At 33.0% G+C, this 22,441-nt stretch overlaps 3 protein-coding genes and 1 pseudogene across 13 annotated transcripts; 3 read left to right on the forward strand and 1 right to left on the reverse strand.

Moving 5' to 3' along the window:
• The first annotated feature begins 5,174 nt into the window (after positions 1 to 5,174).
• Positions 5,175 to 5,892, forward strand: LOC149511327 (uncharacterized). Its single transcript, XM_089755420.1, has one exon. The coding sequence runs from the start codon at positions 5,314 to 5,316 to the stop codon at positions 5,830 to 5,832; it is 519 nt and encodes a 172-aa protein (XP_089611546.1). The 5' UTR covers positions 5,175 to 5,313; the 3' UTR covers positions 5,833 to 5,892.
• A 1,358-nt stretch (positions 5,893 to 7,250) lies between these two features.
• Positions 7,251 to 13,602, forward strand: LOC111275032 (protein FRIGIDA-ESSENTIAL 1-like; annotated as a pseudogene). Its single transcript, XR_016334162.1, has 7 exons — positions 7,251 to 7,413; positions 8,029 to 8,557; positions 8,680 to 8,915; positions 8,994 to 10,430; positions 10,646 to 12,876; positions 12,990 to 13,070; positions 13,275 to 13,602. The product of XR_016334162.1 is annotated as a protein FRIGIDA-ESSENTIAL 1-like (transcript).
• Positions 13,603 to 14,597: 995 nt separating this feature from the next.
• Positions 14,598 to 16,035, forward strand: LOC111275033 (auxin-repressed 12.5 kDa protein-like). 3 transcript variants are annotated; one of them, XM_022860107.2, is made up of 4 exons: positions 14,598 to 14,758; positions 14,840 to 15,062; positions 15,354 to 15,462; positions 15,631 to 16,035. In XM_022860107.2, exons 1-3 carry the CDS (start codon positions 14,653 to 14,655, stop codon positions 15,424 to 15,426), a joined length of 402 nt encoding a protein of 133 aa, XP_022715842.2. In that variant the 5' UTR covers positions 14,598 to 14,652; the 3' UTR covers positions 15,427 to 15,462; positions 15,631 to 16,035. The 3 variants fall into 3 exon arrangements, with proteins under 3 accessions (XP_022715842.2, XP_022715843.2, XP_022715844.2); XM_022860108.2 differs by having other exon boundaries at positions 15,354 to 15,438; XM_022860109.2 differs by lacking the exon at positions 15,354 to 15,462.
• A 638-nt stretch (positions 16,036 to 16,673) lies between these two features.
• On the reverse strand, positions 16,674 to 22,209 carry LOC111275035 (putative E3 ubiquitin-protein ligase RING1a). 8 transcript variants are annotated; one of them, XM_089755416.1, is made up of 11 exons: positions 21,805 to 22,204; positions 21,674 to 21,716; positions 19,890 to 19,948; positions 19,063 to 19,144; positions 18,767 to 18,887; positions 18,631 to 18,672; positions 18,212 to 18,464; positions 17,829 to 18,112; positions 17,450 to 17,557; positions 17,141 to 17,341; positions 16,674 to 16,974 (listed from the first exon to the last, which is right to left on the reverse strand). In XM_089755416.1, the coding sequence occupies exons 1-11, from the start codon at positions 21,926 to 21,928 to the stop codon at positions 16,951 to 16,953; spliced, it is 1,341 nt and encodes a 446-aa protein (XP_089611542.1). In that variant the 5' UTR covers positions 21,929 to 22,204; the 3' UTR covers positions 16,674 to 16,950. The 8 variants fall into 8 exon arrangements, 5 of the variants coding, with proteins under 5 accessions (XP_089611542.1, XP_089611541.1, XP_089611543.1 ...); XR_016334160.1 differs by having other exon boundaries at positions 17,450 to 17,553; positions 17,829 to 18,464; positions 21,805 to 22,209; XR_016334159.1 differs by having other exon boundaries at positions 17,141 to 17,334; positions 17,829 to 18,464; positions 21,805 to 22,207.
• Between the last annotated feature and the right edge of the window lie 232 nt (positions 22,210 to 22,441).

Consider the following 22,441-nt stretch of genomic DNA (forward strand, 5'->3'; position numbering starts at 1 on the left):
AAAGGTACAGGTGAGCTTCATCAACGGTAATAGACCTTTTAATCACCCGCGTTTAAAGATGATTAGCAAAATGTTCAGCCTAGTCGACATTGTTTCCGGTTTGATGGGCGGTGCAGATTTAATGGCGGGGCCAGCCTTTATGTGACTGGTGGTGACGTAAGGGAACTTTGAGGGGGCAGGTTAAGTCTAATTAGTAATAAGTTTTTGCTATTTCCACGTACGATATGCCTTTGTGGAACAGGCCACAAAAGCCACGTGACGAGTGCAGGTTGCAATAGTTCACGGGGATGGAAAGGAATGAAAAAAATTAGTTGAATTTACGTAAGTGACCTTACAGTTTATTTTTGACTCTTGATCGGACGGTTGAGGATGGTGGTCAGAGTGGAGTAGGTTTGTCACTTGTGACCTTAACTTAGGCACGATTGGTGCGTAGTCTGCGGAGTGATCTGGGCCGACGTCAATACTAGGCAACTTAACTGAGAAATCGGGTCAATTGCCGCATTCTCGTTTTATCAAATTTTTTTTTTTAACTTTAAAATTGAATTTAAAATTTTCAGCTTCAAATTTTAAAATTGGTTTCAATACCATCGATAATTAATTGATTTTTTTTTTTAATATAAAGGGTGGGGAATGGAGTGGCTTGAAACCGAACTTCGTATTATTTTATCAATGAGTAAAATGATTTTAGTAAGGAATGACGAAAATTAAGTCCATGTAAAATTTAAAGATATTTTTTAATATATTATTAAAAAATTATTAACGAATGCTTTCATTTTTAAAAATTATTATATAAAATAGTATCTTTAGTTATTACATTAAAAATTATGAATAAAATTCTAAGTTATTGTATTTAAAAAAATTTATTATTATATATTATATTAAAACATATAGATACTTGATAAGATTTATCATGTGTAGACAATTTGTTTAAAAGAGAGTATAATAACTTTTAAAATAGTATGATAACTATTTTTAATTACAAATTAGATAATTATAAATTTTTTTAAATAGTAAATTTATTTAAATCATAATTAAAAATTAAATCAATCTATATATTTTTTTTAATTAAAAATTAAAAATATAAATTTTATTTTCATAATAAATCATTTTCGTTATTTATCAAATAAACTGATTTAAGAATTTATTTAATTATCAAAATCTTTTAAAATTTACAAAAATTAAATTTATCTAAATTTTTTAACAATCTTTTTTATCTTTATTTTAATTAATAAAAAGTTGTCTTTTTGAAAATTTACATAAGACATTAAAAATTAATCTCAACATTAATTATCAAATTTATATTTTAAATATATGCAAAATTTTTTATTTAATCTTTATCACTTATTAAATCCCTTTTAAATTTAAAAAAGTTTAATTTGAAATTTATCTATTCAATCTTAAATTTTATTTGTTTCACGAAAATGATTTTTAAAAAATAAAATTTTCATTTTTTTAAGTATTTGTTTAGTAAAAAATTGATTGATTAATGAAAAATAACTTGCTAGTTAATAAAAATGAGATATTTCTTCTAAAAATTGTTATCATTTTTTCAAAATATAAAGATAATTTTATGAAAAAAGTTATTTACAAGTACAACTATTTATCAATATGTTTTAACATAATTTTATTCAAGTTAGACATTGTACATGATTTTTTAAGCTCAAAGTTAATTTCATCTGACTCAAAATATTATTATATTAATAAATAAAAATTTTATTTAATTTTACTTAAAAATTTTAAAATATTAATATTAAAAATATTTTAATATTTTAACTTTAAATATTTTTATAGTTATACTCAAGTAATATTTTAAACTCTTGATTCGAGTTGAAATATTATTATATTAATAAAAATATTTTATTTAAGTTTAATTAAAAAATTAAAAATATTAATATTAAAAGTCATTTGATATTTCAATTTTAAATATTTTTATTTTGTATATTATTAAACATAAATATTTTTAATATTTCAACAATAAATAGTGTTCTATTATTCTTTTAATTATAAATAATAACATACATAATAATATTTTTATTATTTTAATAATTAAAGTTATATAATATCATAATATGATTTTCTTAATATGAATATTTTTAATAATTTATTATTATTTTATAGTTTAAAATATATAATTTTATATTTTATTTATTTTGGAAATTTTATTACTATTTTAATAATAAATATAAATAAAAAAGATTTTTATTATGATTTAATAATAGATACTTTCAATATGAAATATAGATATTTTAATTACTATAAATATTTTAATAATAAATATCACTATTTTAATATTAATATATTTTAAGAATAATAATACTATTTTAAATATTTAAAATATTAATACAAAGAATAATAAATAATTTTATTTTAAGTTTTTTTATATTAATATAATGTTTTTATATTAAATATTATTATTAAAAATAATATTTATTGAATATTTATAATTTTAATAATAAATAATTTTAATATAATTTAATACTAAATAAATTTTAATATTTTAATAATTATATTAATATTATTTGAAAAATGAAACAGCTTTTTCAAAAAGTAATAAAACAATAAAAAATAAATTGTATTAACTCATCAAAACAATAAAAAATTATTACTTTTGCAAAACATATAAACAGTTTTCAAAAGTATTTTTTGAAAGTTAATTTATGTGAAACAATAGGAGTTTTAATTGCCATTAATAGTTTTTCTACAAATGTAAGATTATAAATGCAACGTGCTATATTAGTTTTTTATTTTTTCGGTCTGCAACTTTTTTCAATATGTATTTTATTGTTATTGTAATTTATTTTTTTGTTTACAGATTTTTTTAAAGACATATTTTATTATTATTACAGTTTTATTATTATGAAAAATAATATATATTTTTAATTTATTTATTTATTTTTACATATCTCCTAATATTTCTCTTACTTTAAACAGCAAATTGGTAAAAATTACAAAAGTAAAAGTATATCAATACTTCATTTATTATTTAATTCATCATATCCATATTAAATAAATAAAATTATTTCCTACATGATTCATAATCTAATTATAATATATATTAATTAACTTTAAAGAACACCTGAAAGCACTCTACAAGAAAGCCCTATTAATATCATAATTTCTACCAATATATTGATTTATAGAAAATGTTATGTCAGCATTGCAATTTTATTTTACTTAATTGCTTTACATTTAAAGGAAAAAAAAAAAAAAACAGAAGTTCTTAAATTGATCAACCAAAAAGCGAAGGTGTTTCTGCGTGGAATTCATTTGCTGTTGAAATAAGGTTACAGTGACATTCAATGTGTGTTAAATTTTTTTTTTCCTTTTTTTGGTAATTATGTTAAATTTAAGCCTACCAGTTCATTTATGGCCAACTTTGATTGTATTTATGACGTGTAACTGTGTTTGGACGGTTGGTTCATTTTCCTTTTTTTTAATCTTTGAATTATATAGTAAGAATATAATATTACTAGTAGTTTGAAGTGTCAAACTTTATAGTTGAATTTTGAATTATATTTTTGAATATTTTAAAAATGCAAAAAAAACGTATACCTCAAAATATATCCAAAAAGCAAAGTCCAAAACCATAACTATCAAGGCATTAACTATTTATAACGCTAAAACAGTAGACAGTTAGACCTTATTTAATTGGGCATTTATGGTAAGCAATATTTAATGATTAGCAGAAGAAAACAAGATACGGTTGCAGGAGTTGGTTTAATAACATTAATATATTATAAAATAAGAGATAAGCGTATGATGTATTAAATTCCAACAAATATTCATGTCAAAATTTTTTATAAATATTTTAATATTAAATTATTAATTTGAGAATCTATTAATAAACAATAATTTTATGGATTATTGTAAATCAGTTTGTAATAAAATAAACAAAAATTATGATCCCAATCTCTCGATCATTTTTTTGTTATATGGAATGAGAACGTTACGGATTTTGTTCTACTTGACTTAAAAAAAGTACCAACTCTTATCGATCTTCTGATCAGGTAGGCCTGGGGGTTTGGATGTGACACGTGATTGGCTTAACTATGACAGGTTTGCCTGCATGTGTAATTAAATTATATTTCAACATTTACTTATTAAAGTTCATTATGCTTGGTTGTGTTTCGTTGGACTTTGGTTGTTCTATTGAGTTCAAACACCTAACTCTTAATTACTTTATTCGGATTTGATCTCCTTGAATCTTTAATGTTGTAACAAACGCTTCTTTTTTTTTTTCCCAAAATTAAAAAAAACACTAAGGCTTGTGCATGAAGTTTAGTTCTACAGCCCAAACACAAACTATCGGTCCGTCAGAGCTATGTCCGAGCCTCCGAATGGTAGAGTAAGGAGGCTGCAGCTATGCATTTAATCAAACCCAAGGTTCACTTGGATCCTTACTAAGTTAGCTTTTCAAAACACTTTCAGCCCAACTCAGGACCAATATGGTGGCACTAGTGGCTGCGATTAGAGGTGAAAAATTATTAGAATCGGATTCCATTCGTTTTGATTTTTTTTGATAGTTTAAAACATTATAAAATCTTAAAATTGATTTAAATTTAAATCAAATTAAAATTATAAATTTAATTCAATTTATAGGTTTTTAAAATTAAATTTTTTATTTTTATATATTATTTTAACATAAAATTTTAATTTATTTAAATAGATTTTAAAATAAAATTATTATTTTTATTTTATAAAAATTTTAAAAATTTTAAATTTTTTTTTAAAAATATTATTCTGATCCGAATTTTTTTATTTTTTATATTTTAATCTAAAATTTAATTTAAATTTAATTTACATATTTAATATCTAAATTTGATTCAAATTAAATAAAAAAAAAAATCCAAACTAAGCTGCGGTGGCTGATTGCAAGTTTGCAACAGACAATAAGGGCACGGGTCAAAGTAAACAAGCCCCTACCTTCCAAGTCCAAGCAGCTTTCTTAGAGGAAATAAACTCCAATGAGGCAATAACTGCGTTGCTTCTATATCTGATGACCCAAAAAGAAAAAAAAATTCAAATTAGATGTAGAGAACAAAGATGGTCAGAGTGCTAGTTTTCCTCTGAGTTTTCCTAGTAAATTCTAGGAAATCCATGTGCTGATTAGTGATTACTTTCTACTTTGGGATTCTTAATTATCTACGAAAAACAAAGACCATTCATGCATCTAAAATTTCCAAATTGACTTTTATTACTTATATTTTTTTGCAAGGAATTCTCAAATGATCACGTGAAAGAATTACAAGAAAAAATTCCTACGCAAGTTCAATTTAATGATGAACAGAGTCATGGCTTTCATTATACGAGAAAATGTCAAGCCCTCCGGTAGGTATAAACAGAACCTGGTTCAGATATTTCCAGTTCGAAGAAAGCGAGGATTCCCCAAGCGAAGCAAGGAATGTTCTTCTTATAGTATTCACCCTAATCGCTACAGTAACATTTCAAGCTGGGGTCAGTCCTCCTGGTGGGGTCTGGCAAGATGACAAAAGTGGAACTGGAAGCCACCAAGCAGGAAGAGCCATATATGCATCTCATAAAGGACCTTTCTACGTTTTCTTGATTTCTAACACCATCGCTTTTTCGACGTCGCTATTTGTTATCATCTCCCTCACCCATCGCTTCCCTTTTCATTTAGAAATATGGGTTGCTGCTGCTTCCATGCTTGTAACTTATGCTTCGTCAATCTTTGCTATTAGCCCTGAGGAAGTGAGGTTCCGACTCGTTCTGATTGCAGTTGCTGCGCCGTTTGTACTTAGGTTTTCCATTCATATGTTGATCAAGTTCACAAAAAGAAAATACCACCATCAACATCCTTCTCAATTATCATAATTTGAAAATCCAAAATTGGAAATATCAAGTTCAAATAAATTTATGGAATAAAAAGTTATTTTTGTAATTCAAATTTCAATAATTCTTTATAGTTATTAGAGAAAAAAAAAGGCTAAGGAAGTTGTTAATTTTTTGTATGTAAAATTTTTGGCAAGGGGAATTTCATAGAACTTTTTGAATACATGCATGGGAAGGCATACATTAATTATTAACTTTTTGATTTTTTTTTAATTTGCAAGTTCTTTTGCAATATGAATAGAGGTGGGAAAATGGACGGTAACCCGTGGCACGACACGGTCCAACCCATTATGGCTTATGTCAATATGATCTATTTTATTATAGTACTCGTGTTGAGTTAGACCCAACTTTTTTTGTTGTGTTGTGCTGAGCTAAGTATTGGCTCATGGGCTAGGACGATATGAGCTCATGAGTGGCTTAGAGTTGGCCCACAACACAGACTCCAACATGGCACGACTCATATTTTTGTTGAGAAATATATATAATCAATTAATTTTTTTTAAAAAATTATTTATTTTTTAATAAAATATTTTAATTTGTTATGATAAGATAACAAGATCGAATTACAAATTGATTGATTTATTTAAAAAAAAAACTCATACAGTAATTGGTTGGATGTCAAATATCACTTATAAGAAAAAGTTATATTATTTGAGAAAAAAAACTTATAAAATTTATTTTTTAATTAATTAATTTTTGTAAAATTTATTTATTCATAGTAAAAAACTTTCAATTTTTTTCATGAACGTAGGCATTTTAAGATGAACTATGTCTCTAATTTTTTTATACTATGTCACTAAAATAATAATAATAATAATAAAAAAAATATATATATATATATATGAACAAATAATATTTTAAAAAATTTAATGAAAAAAAAAATTTGATGGCCATGGGCTAGCACAATACAACCTATATTATTTTCTACCATGCTGGGCTAAGGGTTTTTTTAAAAAAAAATCATCTAAGACATAATCTATATTTTTGTATGTTGGACCAAACCCACCAATTATAGTGCCATGCCAAATATAGGATTGTGCCTTGCCGATCTATTAGGCTCATTTTGCCACTTCTAAATACCAGACCATGGCCCATTAGGCTACTTAAAATCCAAAACTGATTCAAAATATTAAATCATGGCTCAAAGTCTTTGGAAGACTGGAGCAGAGCCCAACCTTCCAAGCACGCTCTAACAGAAGCGCGTGGAGAAGAAGTAAGTTGCGTCCCCATCCAGTTGATGATCGACATCCAGATGGCTAAAGATGAATTAAGACCACACTCTTTTGAGCGGGCAGCTCAGCATCACATTACGACTTCACCCAACCCCTCCCTCTCTTTCTATTTTGGTTACAACCTCCCTCCCTTTCACGACGCCGTTAAAAACACGGCACCCAGCCGCAATGCCTCTGTAAACTTCCGCCGCTGCCCCACGCGCCGAGAAGGACGATGAAAGACGTGCAGCCTCAACCACTTTGCGAGAAGTCAACAGCTCCGATATGGAAGTCGACGACGACGATGACAAAGAATGCAAAGAGGATTTGCAAGGCTTTTCGAATCGAAACGGTCAGTCAACTGTTTTTTGGTTGATTGATTGATTATTAGTAGATGACGACGACGACGATGATGATATTCTTGTTTGTTTGTTTATGACATTTGAGTTTAAAGTTATGATTTTTTTAGATTAATAATGAACGGCCTTAGAAGATTGTAGTGTTAGAGGAACAAAAAAATGAACTTTAAAATTCTGAAATTTTGATTTTGAGTATTCAACAACTAGATTGGCTTTCAATTGAGCCTAACTAATTGTCTTAGTATTCAAGGAACTTTGTACCCATTTTTGTGGTTTGCAATTAACTTTAACATGCTGTTATGCAGTGTTGCTGACCTCTTTCTATCTTAGGGCTTGTTTCTTAGGTGCTTGATGCTTGTAGTGTTAGCATCAGGTGAACTGGTCTGTCTTTTACTTTTCCTGCAGTACTGCAATGAAGCAGCAGTGCCGGTACCCGAATTTATTTTTCTTCCCTTTGTCTTGATAATTAAATGTTAGTCATCCAGATTATAAGAAAACAAAATGTAAAGACTTCATCTTTTATAGGATCTGATTAAGTACTATTTCATAGTGTGACTGGAAATGTTGGTTATTTCTTGTCATCTTGATTGAGTTTTTCTACCATGTAGATGGTAGTAATATGATGGAGTCGCAGGGCCATGATGGACGCCTGGAATCAGATTTTTCTACTCCCAAGTTTGAAACTAGAATACCATCTAAAACCCTTTATGTAGGAGAGAGTAGTGCTAATTTCAAATTTTCTAGTCTTCCAAATGAGCCATTTGCAACTCAAAGGGAGGATCTATGCATAAACTTTGAGGTTTCCAAGTATCCAATATCTGGAAAATGGCCTGCAAAGGAAAAGGCAACCCAAAAATATGTGGTTAGTAGAAAAGATGCCCAAGTAATTTCAGGAAGAAAAGCCCTTGAAGACCACTAAGAGCAGCATGCTAATAGCAAGAGTCATTTGGCTGTCAATGAGATTATGTATGAAACTGCTAATCTATCCGGTGTTGCTGGCAAAGAGGTTGCTGTCAATGAGATTGTTTCAATCCATGTCAGATATCACTTAGGAGGAGTTAATTGTCTAGGTTCTGAGGAAAAAAGTAAGCAAATGGACATGCAAACTGAGGATGACAAGAGAAGGATAAAATCAAGGTTTGGTGATACCCATATGCCTTCATAACATAGAATGTATCTAAGCGCTTCTTATTATGCCCTTTTTTCCCGTAATTTCTGCTTTCCCAAGATTATACATCCATTTATTTACTAATCAATAGGTTTTACTGATCTGCTGCTCTTCAGACTAGTACTGGAAGTCTGTCCCCTGGTGTTGACATTAGTAGTGGGAACAAACGCCCTGCGCTTACCTGTAACTTCTTTGCTAGAGGGTGGTGTATCAAAGGAAGTTCTTGTAGATTTCTTCACATAAAAGATGGCGTGAATAATCCTAGACAACAGCCTGAGGAAGATGTAGCCGCTGCAGATGGAAAAAGAGCTGCTCAACTTGATGAAGGTACAAAATATTTTCTCTATTATGGATGATCCAGAACCTTCTCTACAATGATATTTTAATAAGAACCTTATGCATCAGGTTTTACAAATGCTTCTGAGAGATCAAGATCACGTGGTTCTACTGATACACTGCCTTTATCAGTTGGAAATAAGACCGCATTATCTTCTTGTTTCTTTTCAGAAAGAATCTGCCCTTTGGGGCATGATGAAAACCTAGGTTTGCTTCCTTCTCATGAAATTAACAAGTTCCCTTTACTCCAGAGTAAGGATGGCAGTTCCCCAGCCTCTCAACTGTTTTCTGCATCTACAGGTGATTTGGGATCATCTAAGGATGCAAGACAAAATAGTATAGGTGAGAATTTGCCTGCTGATAATTATGCCAAGACTGCTTCACTGAGTGATAGAGGCAGTTCTACCTTTAGGAATAGGTTTCTTCCTGAGTACATATCTTCATTAAGTGGCTCAGTTACATCATTGGGCAATACATATAGTGAGAATCAAGCTTATCATGTCTCTACATGGCTAGCCTCTTTGCCTCTTACTTCTTCTTCAAGTGCATGCTCTAATGGTGCTCAAAAGGTGTTAGACAATGAGAGAGAGCGCCATACTTCCAGGCTGTCTTCTTTGCTGCAAGGCTCTTCCCCCTTCTCTAGTTCTGAACCAGAAAACTTTCCTGTAAATGATATTCCCATGGATTCATTGCACTTTGCTGAATATAGAATAAAAATTTCTTCAGATGATTGGGAACCATCAGTACCCTTTCGACCATCCTTTTTTGTCACTTCTGGCATATCATCCCCACAAAGCCAGTATGATCCTCATTGTGATAGCATTGATTTGTCCGATGCAGGAGAAAGGTCTCTTAAATTTTCTTTCTCCAGTCAAGGTCCATCCGTCCTGAATGTAGCATATCCACCAACATATGGTGATTCTACATCAAAGGGGCTGCTGGTCCCTGAATGTGATGGTGATAAAAGAACTGCATCTTGCCATAATAGATAGCATGATAATTTGGTCAAAAATAACTGCTACACTTCTGGAAAAGATTCATTTAAATGATGGGATTTCTGCAGCTGACATGCAAAATGGAACACTGGCTAAAGAAGATATTTCCTCGGTTGCTTCTCATGTCAAAGACATTTCAAAGACAAACAAAATTGATACTGATTGTGATGGTAGACATCGAAGAGATGGGTCTAGATGCAAAAAAGACTTAAAAGCAGATAGGGTTAGAGAAAAGAATGAAATAGATGTCAGGCATAAGGCAGATGGGGACATGCTCAAAGACTCGAAAGCAATGAGGCTTTTACATGCTGCTCTTGTAGATTTAATTAAAGAACTGTTGAAACCAACTTGGTGCGACGGTCATCTCAGTAAAGATGCTCATAACACTATAGCTAAAAACGCAGTTGACAAGGTTCTTGGCACCATACAACCTCACTAAATTCCAAATACCTTAGAATCAGTTAAGCAGTGTCTTTCTTTGTCCCAACCAAAAATAGCAACGCTTGTTCAGGTGAGAGTCTTTGATTTAAGAGGTAGTATATACTTGGCAAGATCTAGATAATAAATCCGCTGTTACTTGTATCAGCCCCCCTTCCTCCCTCCAACCAAAAAATATATTTTTTGAAGTGTGAATATTACTTTTCTCGATCAATTAACTATTTTTTAGTATTTGTATTTTCTTTAATTAAATTCATTCATCTGGACATTATTTTTTCTGTTTTGCAGGGATATGTCGATAAATATGGAAAATCTTGAGATTCTAGGTAGAGTGCTTATGTATTTGTACAGTTTGTGCACATTTTACTGATGAAGTCCTAAAAATTTTGTTTGAGGCTGTGTTCAACATATTAAACTGAGCATCATGGAAGTGTTCTGATTTTTCTCATGAAATCTTTTCATAATTTTTTTTGTTTCCTTTGTTAGCTGTATATATTCTACAATATATGTGGCTTACTAATAGTGGGTATAAGCCTAAGGGAGTATGTTAATTTTCTTAGATTGCATGCTGGGAAATCCGAGGGAGTTTAAGTTAAACTTTCTATTAGTCCAATGGAACAGTTAATTGCTAGTTTACTTGTATGCTGAGCTGATGGTTATTTAAGATCACTTAAAACTATTTCTGTAAATGGGACTCCCTTTTGGCCAGTCTTGAACTCGTGGCCTTTTCAACATGTTTTCTGAATACAAGGTATGAGTTGTAAAAAGTTTGAATTCATTCCATACTACGCTGCAGTTTTCCAATAAACTTTTAGTTAGTTGTAATGTCATGGTTATGATGATATTAATATTGATATTTATGGTCTCTTATACTTCAGGATTATGGTTAAAACTGGTGTAAAGTAAGTGGCAGTTTTTATGGAGTGTTACACCTGTTTGATGATCTTTTTGGTTTGTCTTGCTCTGTTAGCTATGGATATCAGATTTCTGTGTTTACTGGTAACATCTGCATATTGCTTCTCTACTTCGTTGTCACCCTTATAGAAGGAGATTTACGTGGTGAGGTACTTATCTCATTTCGCTTAAGGCTTATCTTTTCTTTAGTGATTTAATAGTAGATGTTCCTAAGCAGTTGCCTTTTATTTTTCTCATCCCCTCGATGATTTTGTGAGTATGTGTTGGTTTAGAATCATGTTGTGGCTTACATCATTATAGGCACTGTTAGACTGGCTTCATGATTCATAGCCATAGGTCAGTTTTTATGTGATTAAAAGAAAGAAAAAAGAATTGGTGAATAGACTATCATCAGGATTGAATGAGTACTAGATTATAGGCACTGCAATTTTTCCTTTTATTAAAGGCTGAATGAGTACTAGATTTGGTGAATAGACTATCATATGAAGTAATGGGTCGTAGTCTTATTATAAAACTTCACGTACAACTTAAAGCACATTCCATAAATGTGAAAGGTAGCTTCTCATAGAGGTATATGCTAAATTTAGAAAACCATGATAATCAGCATCTGGCAACTCTTAAGAAATTTAGCTGCAAATCATACTTAACAGCCCTTCTGGTTTTCTTTAGAATGCCATAATTTGACAGCCCTTATGGTTGCTTTAGAATGCCATAATTTATAGTGTTAAGTTGTTTAGATTTGTATATTAACGGAGTTGTTAGGATGTGGGAGCTTGGCAACTATAATGGTGAAGCCATCCAAAATAGTAAATTAATTGTGATACGGTGATCATTTAGTTCTACAACTATCGTTATAGTATTCTGTTTGAGAAAAGTAAAACCTCTGTCTGTAACTTTATTCAACTTTGTTAACTCTAAAAATTCTGGTTGATTTGACCAAATTCTTCTACCTCAAGCGGCATATTCAATTCTGAAAAAATGAAAAGAAAGAATAGACTTGCATTATGTAACTTGATACTTTCTTGTGGTGCAATATTTGGTTACATAGTTGGCCTGACAGCATGGCATTCCCCGTGTGGGGAAACAAATGATTGAAATAATTTCTGGCCAAACCAAGATCTTGAGGTAGTGTGCTCCTTTTTAACTTGATTTTTCACTTCTTGATTTGATTTATGAGAAACTGTTGTGTGATTGGCATGGTTGTCAATTGGCATTTTGCCACTATGGAGAGATGGTTGTCGTGACTGTTTGTAGCCTGGCTTGTTGGCAGCTTGAGATTGTGCTGATTTCAATAAGAATCCCTGTGGCAAGAGATGACTATCGGAGATTACCATGTCAGGATGGGATGTTTTCTTCAAGTGGTGAGGACTTGTACCGGGTATACCAGAAACAAACTCAAACTCTTGGTCATCTTTCCTGTTCTGGTACACTGTTGGTATGAGACTTTGATTGCTGATCTTGAATACATACAAGGCCAGCAAACGAAAGAGAGTCAAGTGAACTGCTATCAGCTGTAACATCCATGGAAATCTTGTTTTGCATGCGGGCTCCCATTGAATTTGTTATGAATTTGGCTCATGGTGTGCAAACCTTTTATACACCAGGTACCACGGGATATTTGAATGAACATATTTGTTATGATTTGTTTGTTTGACTAACGTGTTTCAACTAATTGTGAAATTCAGATATTCTCAAAATATTTTATAATTTGATTTAGGATTGGCGTTCTGATAAAAAGCAAACAAAGGATGCATTGTTTCACAGTTAAAACTTGGAAGGAATCTATCGGCTGTGAAGGGTAGGTTGTTTAATCTTTCTACAGCAGGTTACTGCATCCGTACATGTGAGTGCAACATCTGTTATTTTTTCTTTGGGGTGGATTTACCAATGAAGCAGGTGAAGTAAAATAATGAACTTTGTGTCTTACTTTTAGATCTTAGCGACTTCTAAATGATTTTGTTATGCTGTTATTTGATTCGGAGACATTCTTCATTCATTGCAGAGCCGCTGTTATCGACAGGGTTTCATATCAGTGACAGCCTTTGAAATGAGAAGAGCGGTATGTTGCTTTTTCCTATGCAATATTTTTGCCATATGTCATTGTCTTAATGAAATTGGTGGCTTTCGATGGTTGGATTCTCCAATACATTTTGGTGAGAAATCTTGTTTCCTTTGGACGGCATCAATCATGTGACGAACTGTGGGAACAAATTAATGGCTTGACAAAGTGTAATAAAAATTATCTGGTCTAAGGGGTTTCAGTTTTGCGGTTGTGGGCCTCATAGCTAACATATTCTAATGCACAATCATATGGGCAATTTTGCTTTTCACTTTGTTCTGTTTTGGGCCTCCAATTTCGAATCTTTGGGATCCTAATGTTGAAGATTTGTTTCTCGTCTATGGGCCTATGGAGCTAAGTGACATTTGGGCTTTGCAAATGAAAGTTTTTTTTGGTACTGCATATTATTCAAAAAAAAAAAAAATCAGCTTTTGCCATTGGCCAGATCGACCCGATTGGAATCCTTTTTCTTACATTTTTAAAAATGAATTTTAGAATTATTTTAATCTATGTAAATGACAACCACTAAGACAAAATTGCCTCCTAATGGCTGAATTCAACAAATACTGAAACTGACATCAAGAACATCGCTTAATATCTTAAAAATGCTACAATTAAAACACCGTTAATCAATCTTACAGTAACACTCTCCTATGACAAAATAACAACCCTATGGCTTTCATTGCACCAACATATATTTACTAAAATATATCAAATCATCAAATCAACATTAGTCAATCGGAATCAGAAAAAAAAAAAAAAAAACCCAACCCAACAAAAACGATAATGTCAGTATTACGCTAGCACCATATAGCCTGGCAAACATTATAATTAAAAGAGAAATTAGTGGAAATCCCGTGATCAAATTGATTGGGGCCCACGTGTCACTTTCTAAACAAATGACTACCATATTTTGTGGACCCCGGTTATCGCTCTGCAGAATAGAACAAACAATTGTCTATAAGTGTTACACTTGTGAATCAGAACCCCAACCTACTCTCGTTAGATTTAAAGAGTAGATATTGTTTTGCGGACCCCACTCCTTTACTGAGTCAGTCCTCATCCTTATCCTTGCGTTTGGATGTATGTCCACTCTTCCTTATTCTATTGGCAATATTAATTCAACATCAAAGTAATTAATTTTGTCCAAATAGCATAAGATTGGAAATAGCAAAAACCAATTTCATTGTAATAGGAGAACAGGGAGAGATATTTTGAGCTATATCTTCCTCTATATATGGCCAAATAGAGCCACCCACCAAAAACATTACAGAGAAGAGAAATCAGAAAAGAGATAATAATCAAGAAAAAAAGGAAAAAAATGGTTCTGCTAGAGAAACTGTGGGATGATGTAATAGCTGGGCCTCAACCCGAACGTGGTCTTGGCAGGCTTAGGAAGATCACCACCCAGCCCTTGGCCATCAAAGGTAAAGCCTAAACAATTAGCTTTTGCATGGATTTGTTGAAATTTAGTTTAATTTGTTACTCTGAATTAATCTTTCGGTTAGATGAAGGAGAGGGGAGCAAGTACCAGAGATCGCTGTCGATGAATGCGACTCCAGGGACTCCAGTGACACCTGTGACACCTACGACACCAACGACACCGGTGTCAGCTCGTAGGGAGAACGTATGGAGGAGCGTGTTCCATCCAGGTAGCAACCTTGCTACCAAAAGTATTGGTGCCGAGGTTTTCGACAAGCCACAGCCTAACTCTCCTACTGTCTATGACTGGTATGCACGTACAGTTTTTTTTTTTTATTGTTTCACAAACTTGCGTGCATGGATATGTCTGGCTCGTCATAACATGATCTAGTTTTTTAGACACTTGGTTTTGCTTTTTAGGCTGGTGATCCACCCTAACCCATCTATTTGGTTGCTGAGAAAATGAAACAAAATTAATAATAGCAAGGGTGACATCAACCGGATGTTGGTTCTTAATTTTTGAATATATAGTATAAGAATTTTTAAAACAGATTCCTCAAAAATTTTTCTATCTTTGTTTTTTTTCCAACATTTTCTCAGCAACCAAACGGAGACTCAGAGACAGAGCAGGAAGGAAAACTTGGCTATCTGTTTGGTAGCTGCGTGGAAATAATTCTTTTGATCAGTAATACACTCTTACACTCATTTGGTATAACACTATGCTGTAACATTACACTAATTTATTTATAAGCTTCTTTGTTTCTTCTTAATTTACTAATAATCAAGATTAGGGTAAGTTGCTTGGATCTAAATTCTGGGTATCAACTTATAAAATTGTATTAAGATGAAATTTGGTTTGGATGGGATGTGGTGACAGGCTTTACAGCGGGGAGACCAGGAGCAAGCATCATCGCTGATTGGGTTGTGACCGAGAGGCGGCTAGCAACCTTGCAGAAGGTTGCTCCGGTGAACCACATGTTGCATGTAAATAGCGTCTTTGCAATTGTCAATGTCCCATGTGTCTTTGTTTTGAGATATCTCAAGTAGATGTTAAAGAGCTGACTAAAACTTTAGTTAGCCCTTCTTTTTTATAAGTAATGATGCTGCTAAGGGTGTGGTGGAAGAATTTGCACTAAACGCTATAGCCTACGGTGGTTGACGATCCTTTTTCAATCAAGATCCGGCCGTGAGCGGCGGCGATATTAAATTAATAAATAAATGTAATGGTATTGTATGATGTGCATAAGTATGTAATTTTAATTTAATTTTGGGTTTATCGATCTATGTATTTTTTATTTTATTTTATTGTTTGCATTATTGAGGTGAGAGAAGTGGATAGGGTTTCACTTTCATGGTACGTGGACCTGCCTTTGATGGATAAGGAAGGGTTATGAAAACGGTGTGGTGGTGGGACCTGTTTGGTACCCATTGGACTGATAACTTAGAAAAATGGCAAAAGACATAAAAATCAATATGCGTGAGCTCACTTTTAAATCATAGATGTCACAGTAGACCAAGGCCCCCAACCTCTTTGCAAATGCAAGGCTGAGCATTTCCTTGTACCATCAAGATCAATACCATTTCCAAATGCAAGGAGATGTCAATAAGTGTACGGAACGTGTCGATAAAATATTGAATTCTTAATTAAGAATTAATTAATTTATGTGAATTGAGTTTATATGGGTTTTTTTTATTACATTAAAAGAGTAAAATTTTAATACAAGCAAAAAAAAAAAATGAAATTTGATTCGAAATTAGGTTTTTAATGATTTTTTAAGCGTTTTTAATTATTAAATAAAAGGTTTGAGTCAGTTTATATGGATTAATCATGTATACAATTATTGCATTCATTTTAACGTTTGATAAAAAAAATAAAGATTTATAGAATATTTTTATTCTAAGGAAAATGTTGGACAAAAATTAGGTAATAGCATAGTAAATAAATTTAATGGTTGCAATCATTAGTTTTCTACACATTGCTTCCAAAAATGCCACCAATACTTAGTGTACTCCTAAACTCCCCTTGTTTGTACGAGATAAACTAGTCTAGCGCAAGGTAACAGTCAAAACACAAATCCATTTCAGAGATTCCATATGTTCTGTAATGTATATAGAGTAATATACTTTGTAATAGCAATGGTGTAACATCTTGTTCTCACAGTTGGCAGTGAACTTTTCATTGTCAATTTGAATTCTCTTACTTTTTCTGATATGCCAGAAGCTGGAAAATAACACAAACCAAATGTAATAAATGTGGTAACCAAAGTAGGGGGTAAAGGAAGATTGTGTGCTTATGTATATGCAGTTATGTGCATATGTATTAGCAATAGCATACTTCTGGATGCAATGATCAAGGGATCAACATTTATTCCAGAGATGGAGCTTACCCAATGGCCATGACTGGAATTTTGCAGTCCAAGTCCTGCCAAAGTTTCCTCCTCTTTTAATACTTGCAACTTATCCCTGACTGATTCTGCTAAACCAGGCTTCGTAACCGTAAAGGTTGACATGTTGACAATAGAATAGAACTCTTTTACGAGGTATATTTCAATTTCGCTGGCTTGCAAATCAGTTTGCAGAGCTACATACTAGGCAAGGAGGTCAATTAAGAATTAATTTTTCAGTTGTCCAAGGTTTTGAAGTGTAACGGACTGTTATTAAATCAACGGTGAGGTTTCTGATGGAAGAATAATTACCTGGCACAGGTGTCTCACCAACAAAGTTGGCCTGCAACAAAGGTAAGGCCGCTGTAAATGGGGTATTCTTTGTTCATCAAGTGAGACAAGCATCAGGTGGATATCTAGCTGAAAGAAAATAGAGCAAATCAGTAATCCAAACATTTCAGCAAGTTCAAGTAACAACTCAAAACCAATGATAATCCAGAATAACATTAATGATCATCTCATGAACTTAGCAGATAAAGAGTGGCTTTATATGTCAATTGTAAAGTGGTTAAAGCAATATGTTTTGGACTCAGTGAGGTACACAGTTTGGCCCGACTGAATCCAAAAATGAGATGGATGATTCTCTACCATGGCAGACTACATAAGATCACCACCAAAAATTCAACTTTACCTCATCATCCTTCTCCTCTAGGTTCCGGAGACAATCCACCAACTTAGAGAGGCGGCTGTTTCGGGCATTCTTTCCATGTCCACCACTCAAACTGCCATGTCTTGTGTGACTGCGCATGCCACCTGCTCCCCAATGAAGCCTTCCAGAGAGGCCACTGAGGGCTGCAAACAAGCCCAAGGATTCTCTATTCACTTCAGAATCATTTTCGTCACCACTCAAACTGTCATGTGGTGTGTGACTGCGTATGCTGCCTGCTCCCAAGTGAAGCCTTCCTGAGGGGTCAACTGCAGCAGATACACCCAAGGATTCTCTATTCACTTCAGAATCATTTTCGTCACCAATCCCATCTGCATTAACAGCTGTAGAAGGCTGAGAAAACTGACCCTCCCATCTCTTTGATCTCTTTGGTTTGACCTCAGTAAGATCCTCATCGGCCAAAGATGAATCTGTGCTTCCATTTCCATTGGCATCCTCATTACTGTTAGACTCTTGAGGTTCAGAAGTTCGATATTTTCTCCTCCCTTGATGGCTACACTGCATTCTCCTTATAATTGCAGATTCAGTGGCTTTAACTGTTCGTTTCCTACCCAGAACTTCTGATTGCCTATGCAAAGTCTTGGCAATGGAAGCTTGGATCTGAAGTAAATTATCTCAGATTAGAATTTAATTAATTGCTTTTACTTATTTATTTGGTTTTAAGAAGGGGAGTACAGGACACATGAATGCATTTTGACTGCGAAGGATACTTCAAGGTAGCATATAGGCAAATAGACCAGAGTAAATTAGCAATCTGATGCCTCACCTGCTTATTCCGAGCTTTCTCCTCCTCATGAAAAGTCAATTCCTAAACCACATAGTTAGTGATGAATTATTGAGCTTTAACAATAGCAGAGAAAATCAGATTCCAATATGCACTGCAGAGATCAACCAAACTATACCTCTTCCTCATATTTGTCAATATCTGGATATAAGGCTGCAATTAGGGCATCATAGTTTGGATCATCTCTCAGAGAACGGCGACTAGCACAATGCGTGCGGCATGCAGGGCATTCATTGTTCCTGCCGTTAGATTCAAGAAACATTAACAAGAAGGAAAAGAATTTGCGCCTACAAGTCACTCTTAATTATGGATCTTAGTAAGATCATCCCAAACCAAACCAGGTCAGGTCAGGTCAGGAAATCTGATCCACATTTTAATGAACTAATGAGGAGATTGGAAATAGTTTGAACATACCCCATTCGCATAGATTTGTCAATGCATGCTCTACAGAAGCGATGTAAGCATTCCATTACAGTTCTTGTTTTGCGAATGATCCCTTAATTAAAAACAAGAGAAGATAATGAATATTTTCTCAGCAAAAGTTGATGCTTACATGCTATATACATTGATATTACTTCAACAAGAAAAAATGCAAAAACATAAGCTTACACCTTGTTCTGTGATTTCTTGTGAAAATTGATTCCACTTTTTCAGATATGTTGAGCAATCTAGTAATATGAACACCTCATATGATATTTTAGATAATTGGAAAGCTATACAAATAAATGTAACATAATCATATGGTGGGTGATTCAGAACCACATGTTCCAAAAAGTAGCAGAACAACAACAAAATATTCAAGCACCTAACCATTTGAGCTAGGACTTGATTCTGTGACAGTTGAAAACCGAATTCAAGACACTTGAAAGATTCAGGAATTGCAGCCAGTTCATGACTTAATATCAGAACTTTATCAGCACATGATATGCCAAAACGACATGCACTAATACTGAAGAATAAATTTTTTTTCTTTATAAACTGAAAGCTAAATCACATCAGAACTTTAAATGCAATTCAATACCTGTCACTAGCTATTTCCAGTAACTCACAAGGTAATTATATTGACATCATTTTTGTCAGCATACATGCAAAGAGTTTGGAACAAAGTACAACCATGTTAGAGCTATCTTATAAGATGAATTGTAATAGTTCAAAAAGGAAATGCTAATAAGTCCCTTACCACAACAAAACCAGGACCATAAAATTTAACATATTAAACAAAAAATTCTTAAAGAACATACCCAGGCAGATCGGGCATTGTACTTCTTTGCGTATGTCAGATAATTTTACTAGAACATACCTGCAATGAAACACAAGGGAAAAACTGCTAGCATATTATGCAGTTAACAAGCAATACATAGGCCACCATACTATTTCTCTTGTCTTATTCAATTACAGCTGTAAAACATTTTGCCAGATATGGGAACTGTAAATACTCTGGGCTAATTGATTGTACAACACACCTTTCAGAATTAAACCTTAGAGTTAAATCAATAGACATCCTCTAAAGTAATTATGTTTCATCCTTAAACCTGTTTAACTTGAATTCTATTTCACAAGGCTATGTATTCATGCAGTAATTAAACACGTCATAAATATCAAGGTTACTGCACTATTGCTCAGCAAATTCCAATGATCATCTATGCTCTTGTGAAAACTTTAAGCATTATGGCCACTACAGAAGCAAGGAAAAGTATGGGGAAAAAAATGAGAAAAGTAGCATTTATAGACAAATAATCCCTTTCACAAGTGAATATTACAACTACAAGGAATTAGCCCTAATTGTCTAAGGACATCATTTTTTGTCGTGACAGAAGCACCTCATATTGCAGATGAACCATTACCTTTGAAACAGTTGCTTGCTACAAAAATAAGAGTAAGAGGGAGGTTTATAACTTTGTCTAACATCATCTCAGGATGAGGTTCTTCCATTCAGTGTAACCAATCAAGGGTGTTCCATAATTTGGAGCTTCCGACAAGCACAATAAATTACATTAAATTCCTTGACAATTGAAATTCAAAAAAAGGCATTCTCCAGAAGGTTCATTTACCACTGTTTTTCAACAAGGAGGCAAATTTCAAAAATATATCAATGGGATAACATGGATAATTGGACATCTTCTGTGAAACTACATCAGAAATGACCAAAACATCATAACTTCTGACTATTAGAGAGAAAATGGAATCCCAACATTAAAGCATCCTAGCAGGCGACTGTCATATCAACAACACCTTAGTAAGTGTTTAGCAAAAGTATTCAATATATTGAACAATGACAACATTTTGACAAGATGATCAATAGTGACACCGAAAAATATTTGCAAATGTAACTGTTGTTGCAGCCAAAGTACTCCAACAGTATAGGATCATCATGCATTGGTCATATAGAGACCAAGAGAAAGATCAATCCTAAAACCAAGGAGAGACAGCCTGACCCAAGGTATACAGGCAAGCACCCATAAGCGGTAAAGCTTCCTAAAGTTGGTCAACAGCCTAAATGAAAGTTACAACCCTGAAAATGCCTAAACATTACAAATCGAAAAGAAGATCACAAACATGGAGAAACCAAAATCGCAGTCCTCAAACGTAGATGAGTATACGCAAATAATTGTGTGGAGGTGCAAATATTAAACAGTGAAACAAAGCTACAAGTATTAATACGACCTCGAAATTACTCTCATGCAAGCCAGAGTAAGAATAACTCAGAAAGACCCCAAATCAAAACTCCAAGCAGTTGTTTTTTTTTGAAAAAGAAGCGTACCCATTAAAACTAAAGCAAGGAAAAAGCAATCAATCGGACAAAGAAGAGAACGTAAGAAAGCTTAAGAATAGCCATGTAGAGGAAGTTTGAATGTTAGAAGCAAGTTAGCCCAGATGAACTAACTTTCTTTTTTATAGTGCAACAATGAAACCATGCAGATCGCAAAAAACAAAGCCCCCGCCATTGACGCGTTATTAAACAGTTACAATAAAAATAACGAATAAAACAGAGCAAATCGAAACAAAAGTAGTAAACGAAACTTACTCTTGTTTATGTTCGTTACAAGGAGAAGGGCTGCGATCAGATTCTGTGAAAACCCAAAGGAACACTTGAATCAAAACAACAAAAACTGGGTCGTATTCGTTATCAAAAATCATAGAGTTGGTTAGGTGTACCATCAGCAGCAGCATCTTCGGTTTCTTGCAAGTGTTGTTCATGGTCATTACTGTGGTCGAGAAGCAGAAGATCGTCGTCTTCTGGTATGGTGACGGCTTCGGAAGAACGCTTTTGTGCCGGCATTTGCTTCTTTGTTTTTTTTTTTTTTTTTTCCTCTCTCTATTTGTATTGGAATCGAAAGAAAAGGAAAGAAACAATCAACGCGAAAGAGCGGAAATGGGATTGGAAACGGAATTGTTGAAGTGAAGAAGAGGAAGGTGGTGGAAAGAAGAGGAATATCTGCTTGACTTTTCTTCCCTTCCCTTCCCTTCCCTTCCTTCCCTTGGCTTTTTCTTTGGGTTCGTTTTTTTTGTTGTTCAATATTTAACAAGGGCGGATGGGTAGAGAGAAAGAAAGAGACTTCTGCTACTCCCGGCTTTTACTGACTGTTTATAATAATTATATATACGTATTCGTTTTGTATAGTGTACGTATTTATACATGTATATATATATATATTACATAATAATATTTTCTTTCCATTTTCACCCAAAAATCCCATTATGTCTTCATTTCCAGCCAAAATATTTTAATATTTTATATTTTCTCTATAAAACGATATGCTTCTTGGTAATTTTTTTTTGTTCTTTTGTTATA

The sequence above is a fragment of the Durio zibethinus genome, chromosome 26, assembly GCF_047325235.1.
Source record: "Durio zibethinus cultivar Kanyao isolate XHJ-2024 chromosome 26, ASM4732523v1, whole genome shotgun sequence".
In the NCBI taxonomy this organism is placed as follows: Eukaryota; Viridiplantae; Streptophyta; class Magnoliopsida; order Malvales; family Malvaceae; genus Durio; species Durio zibethinus.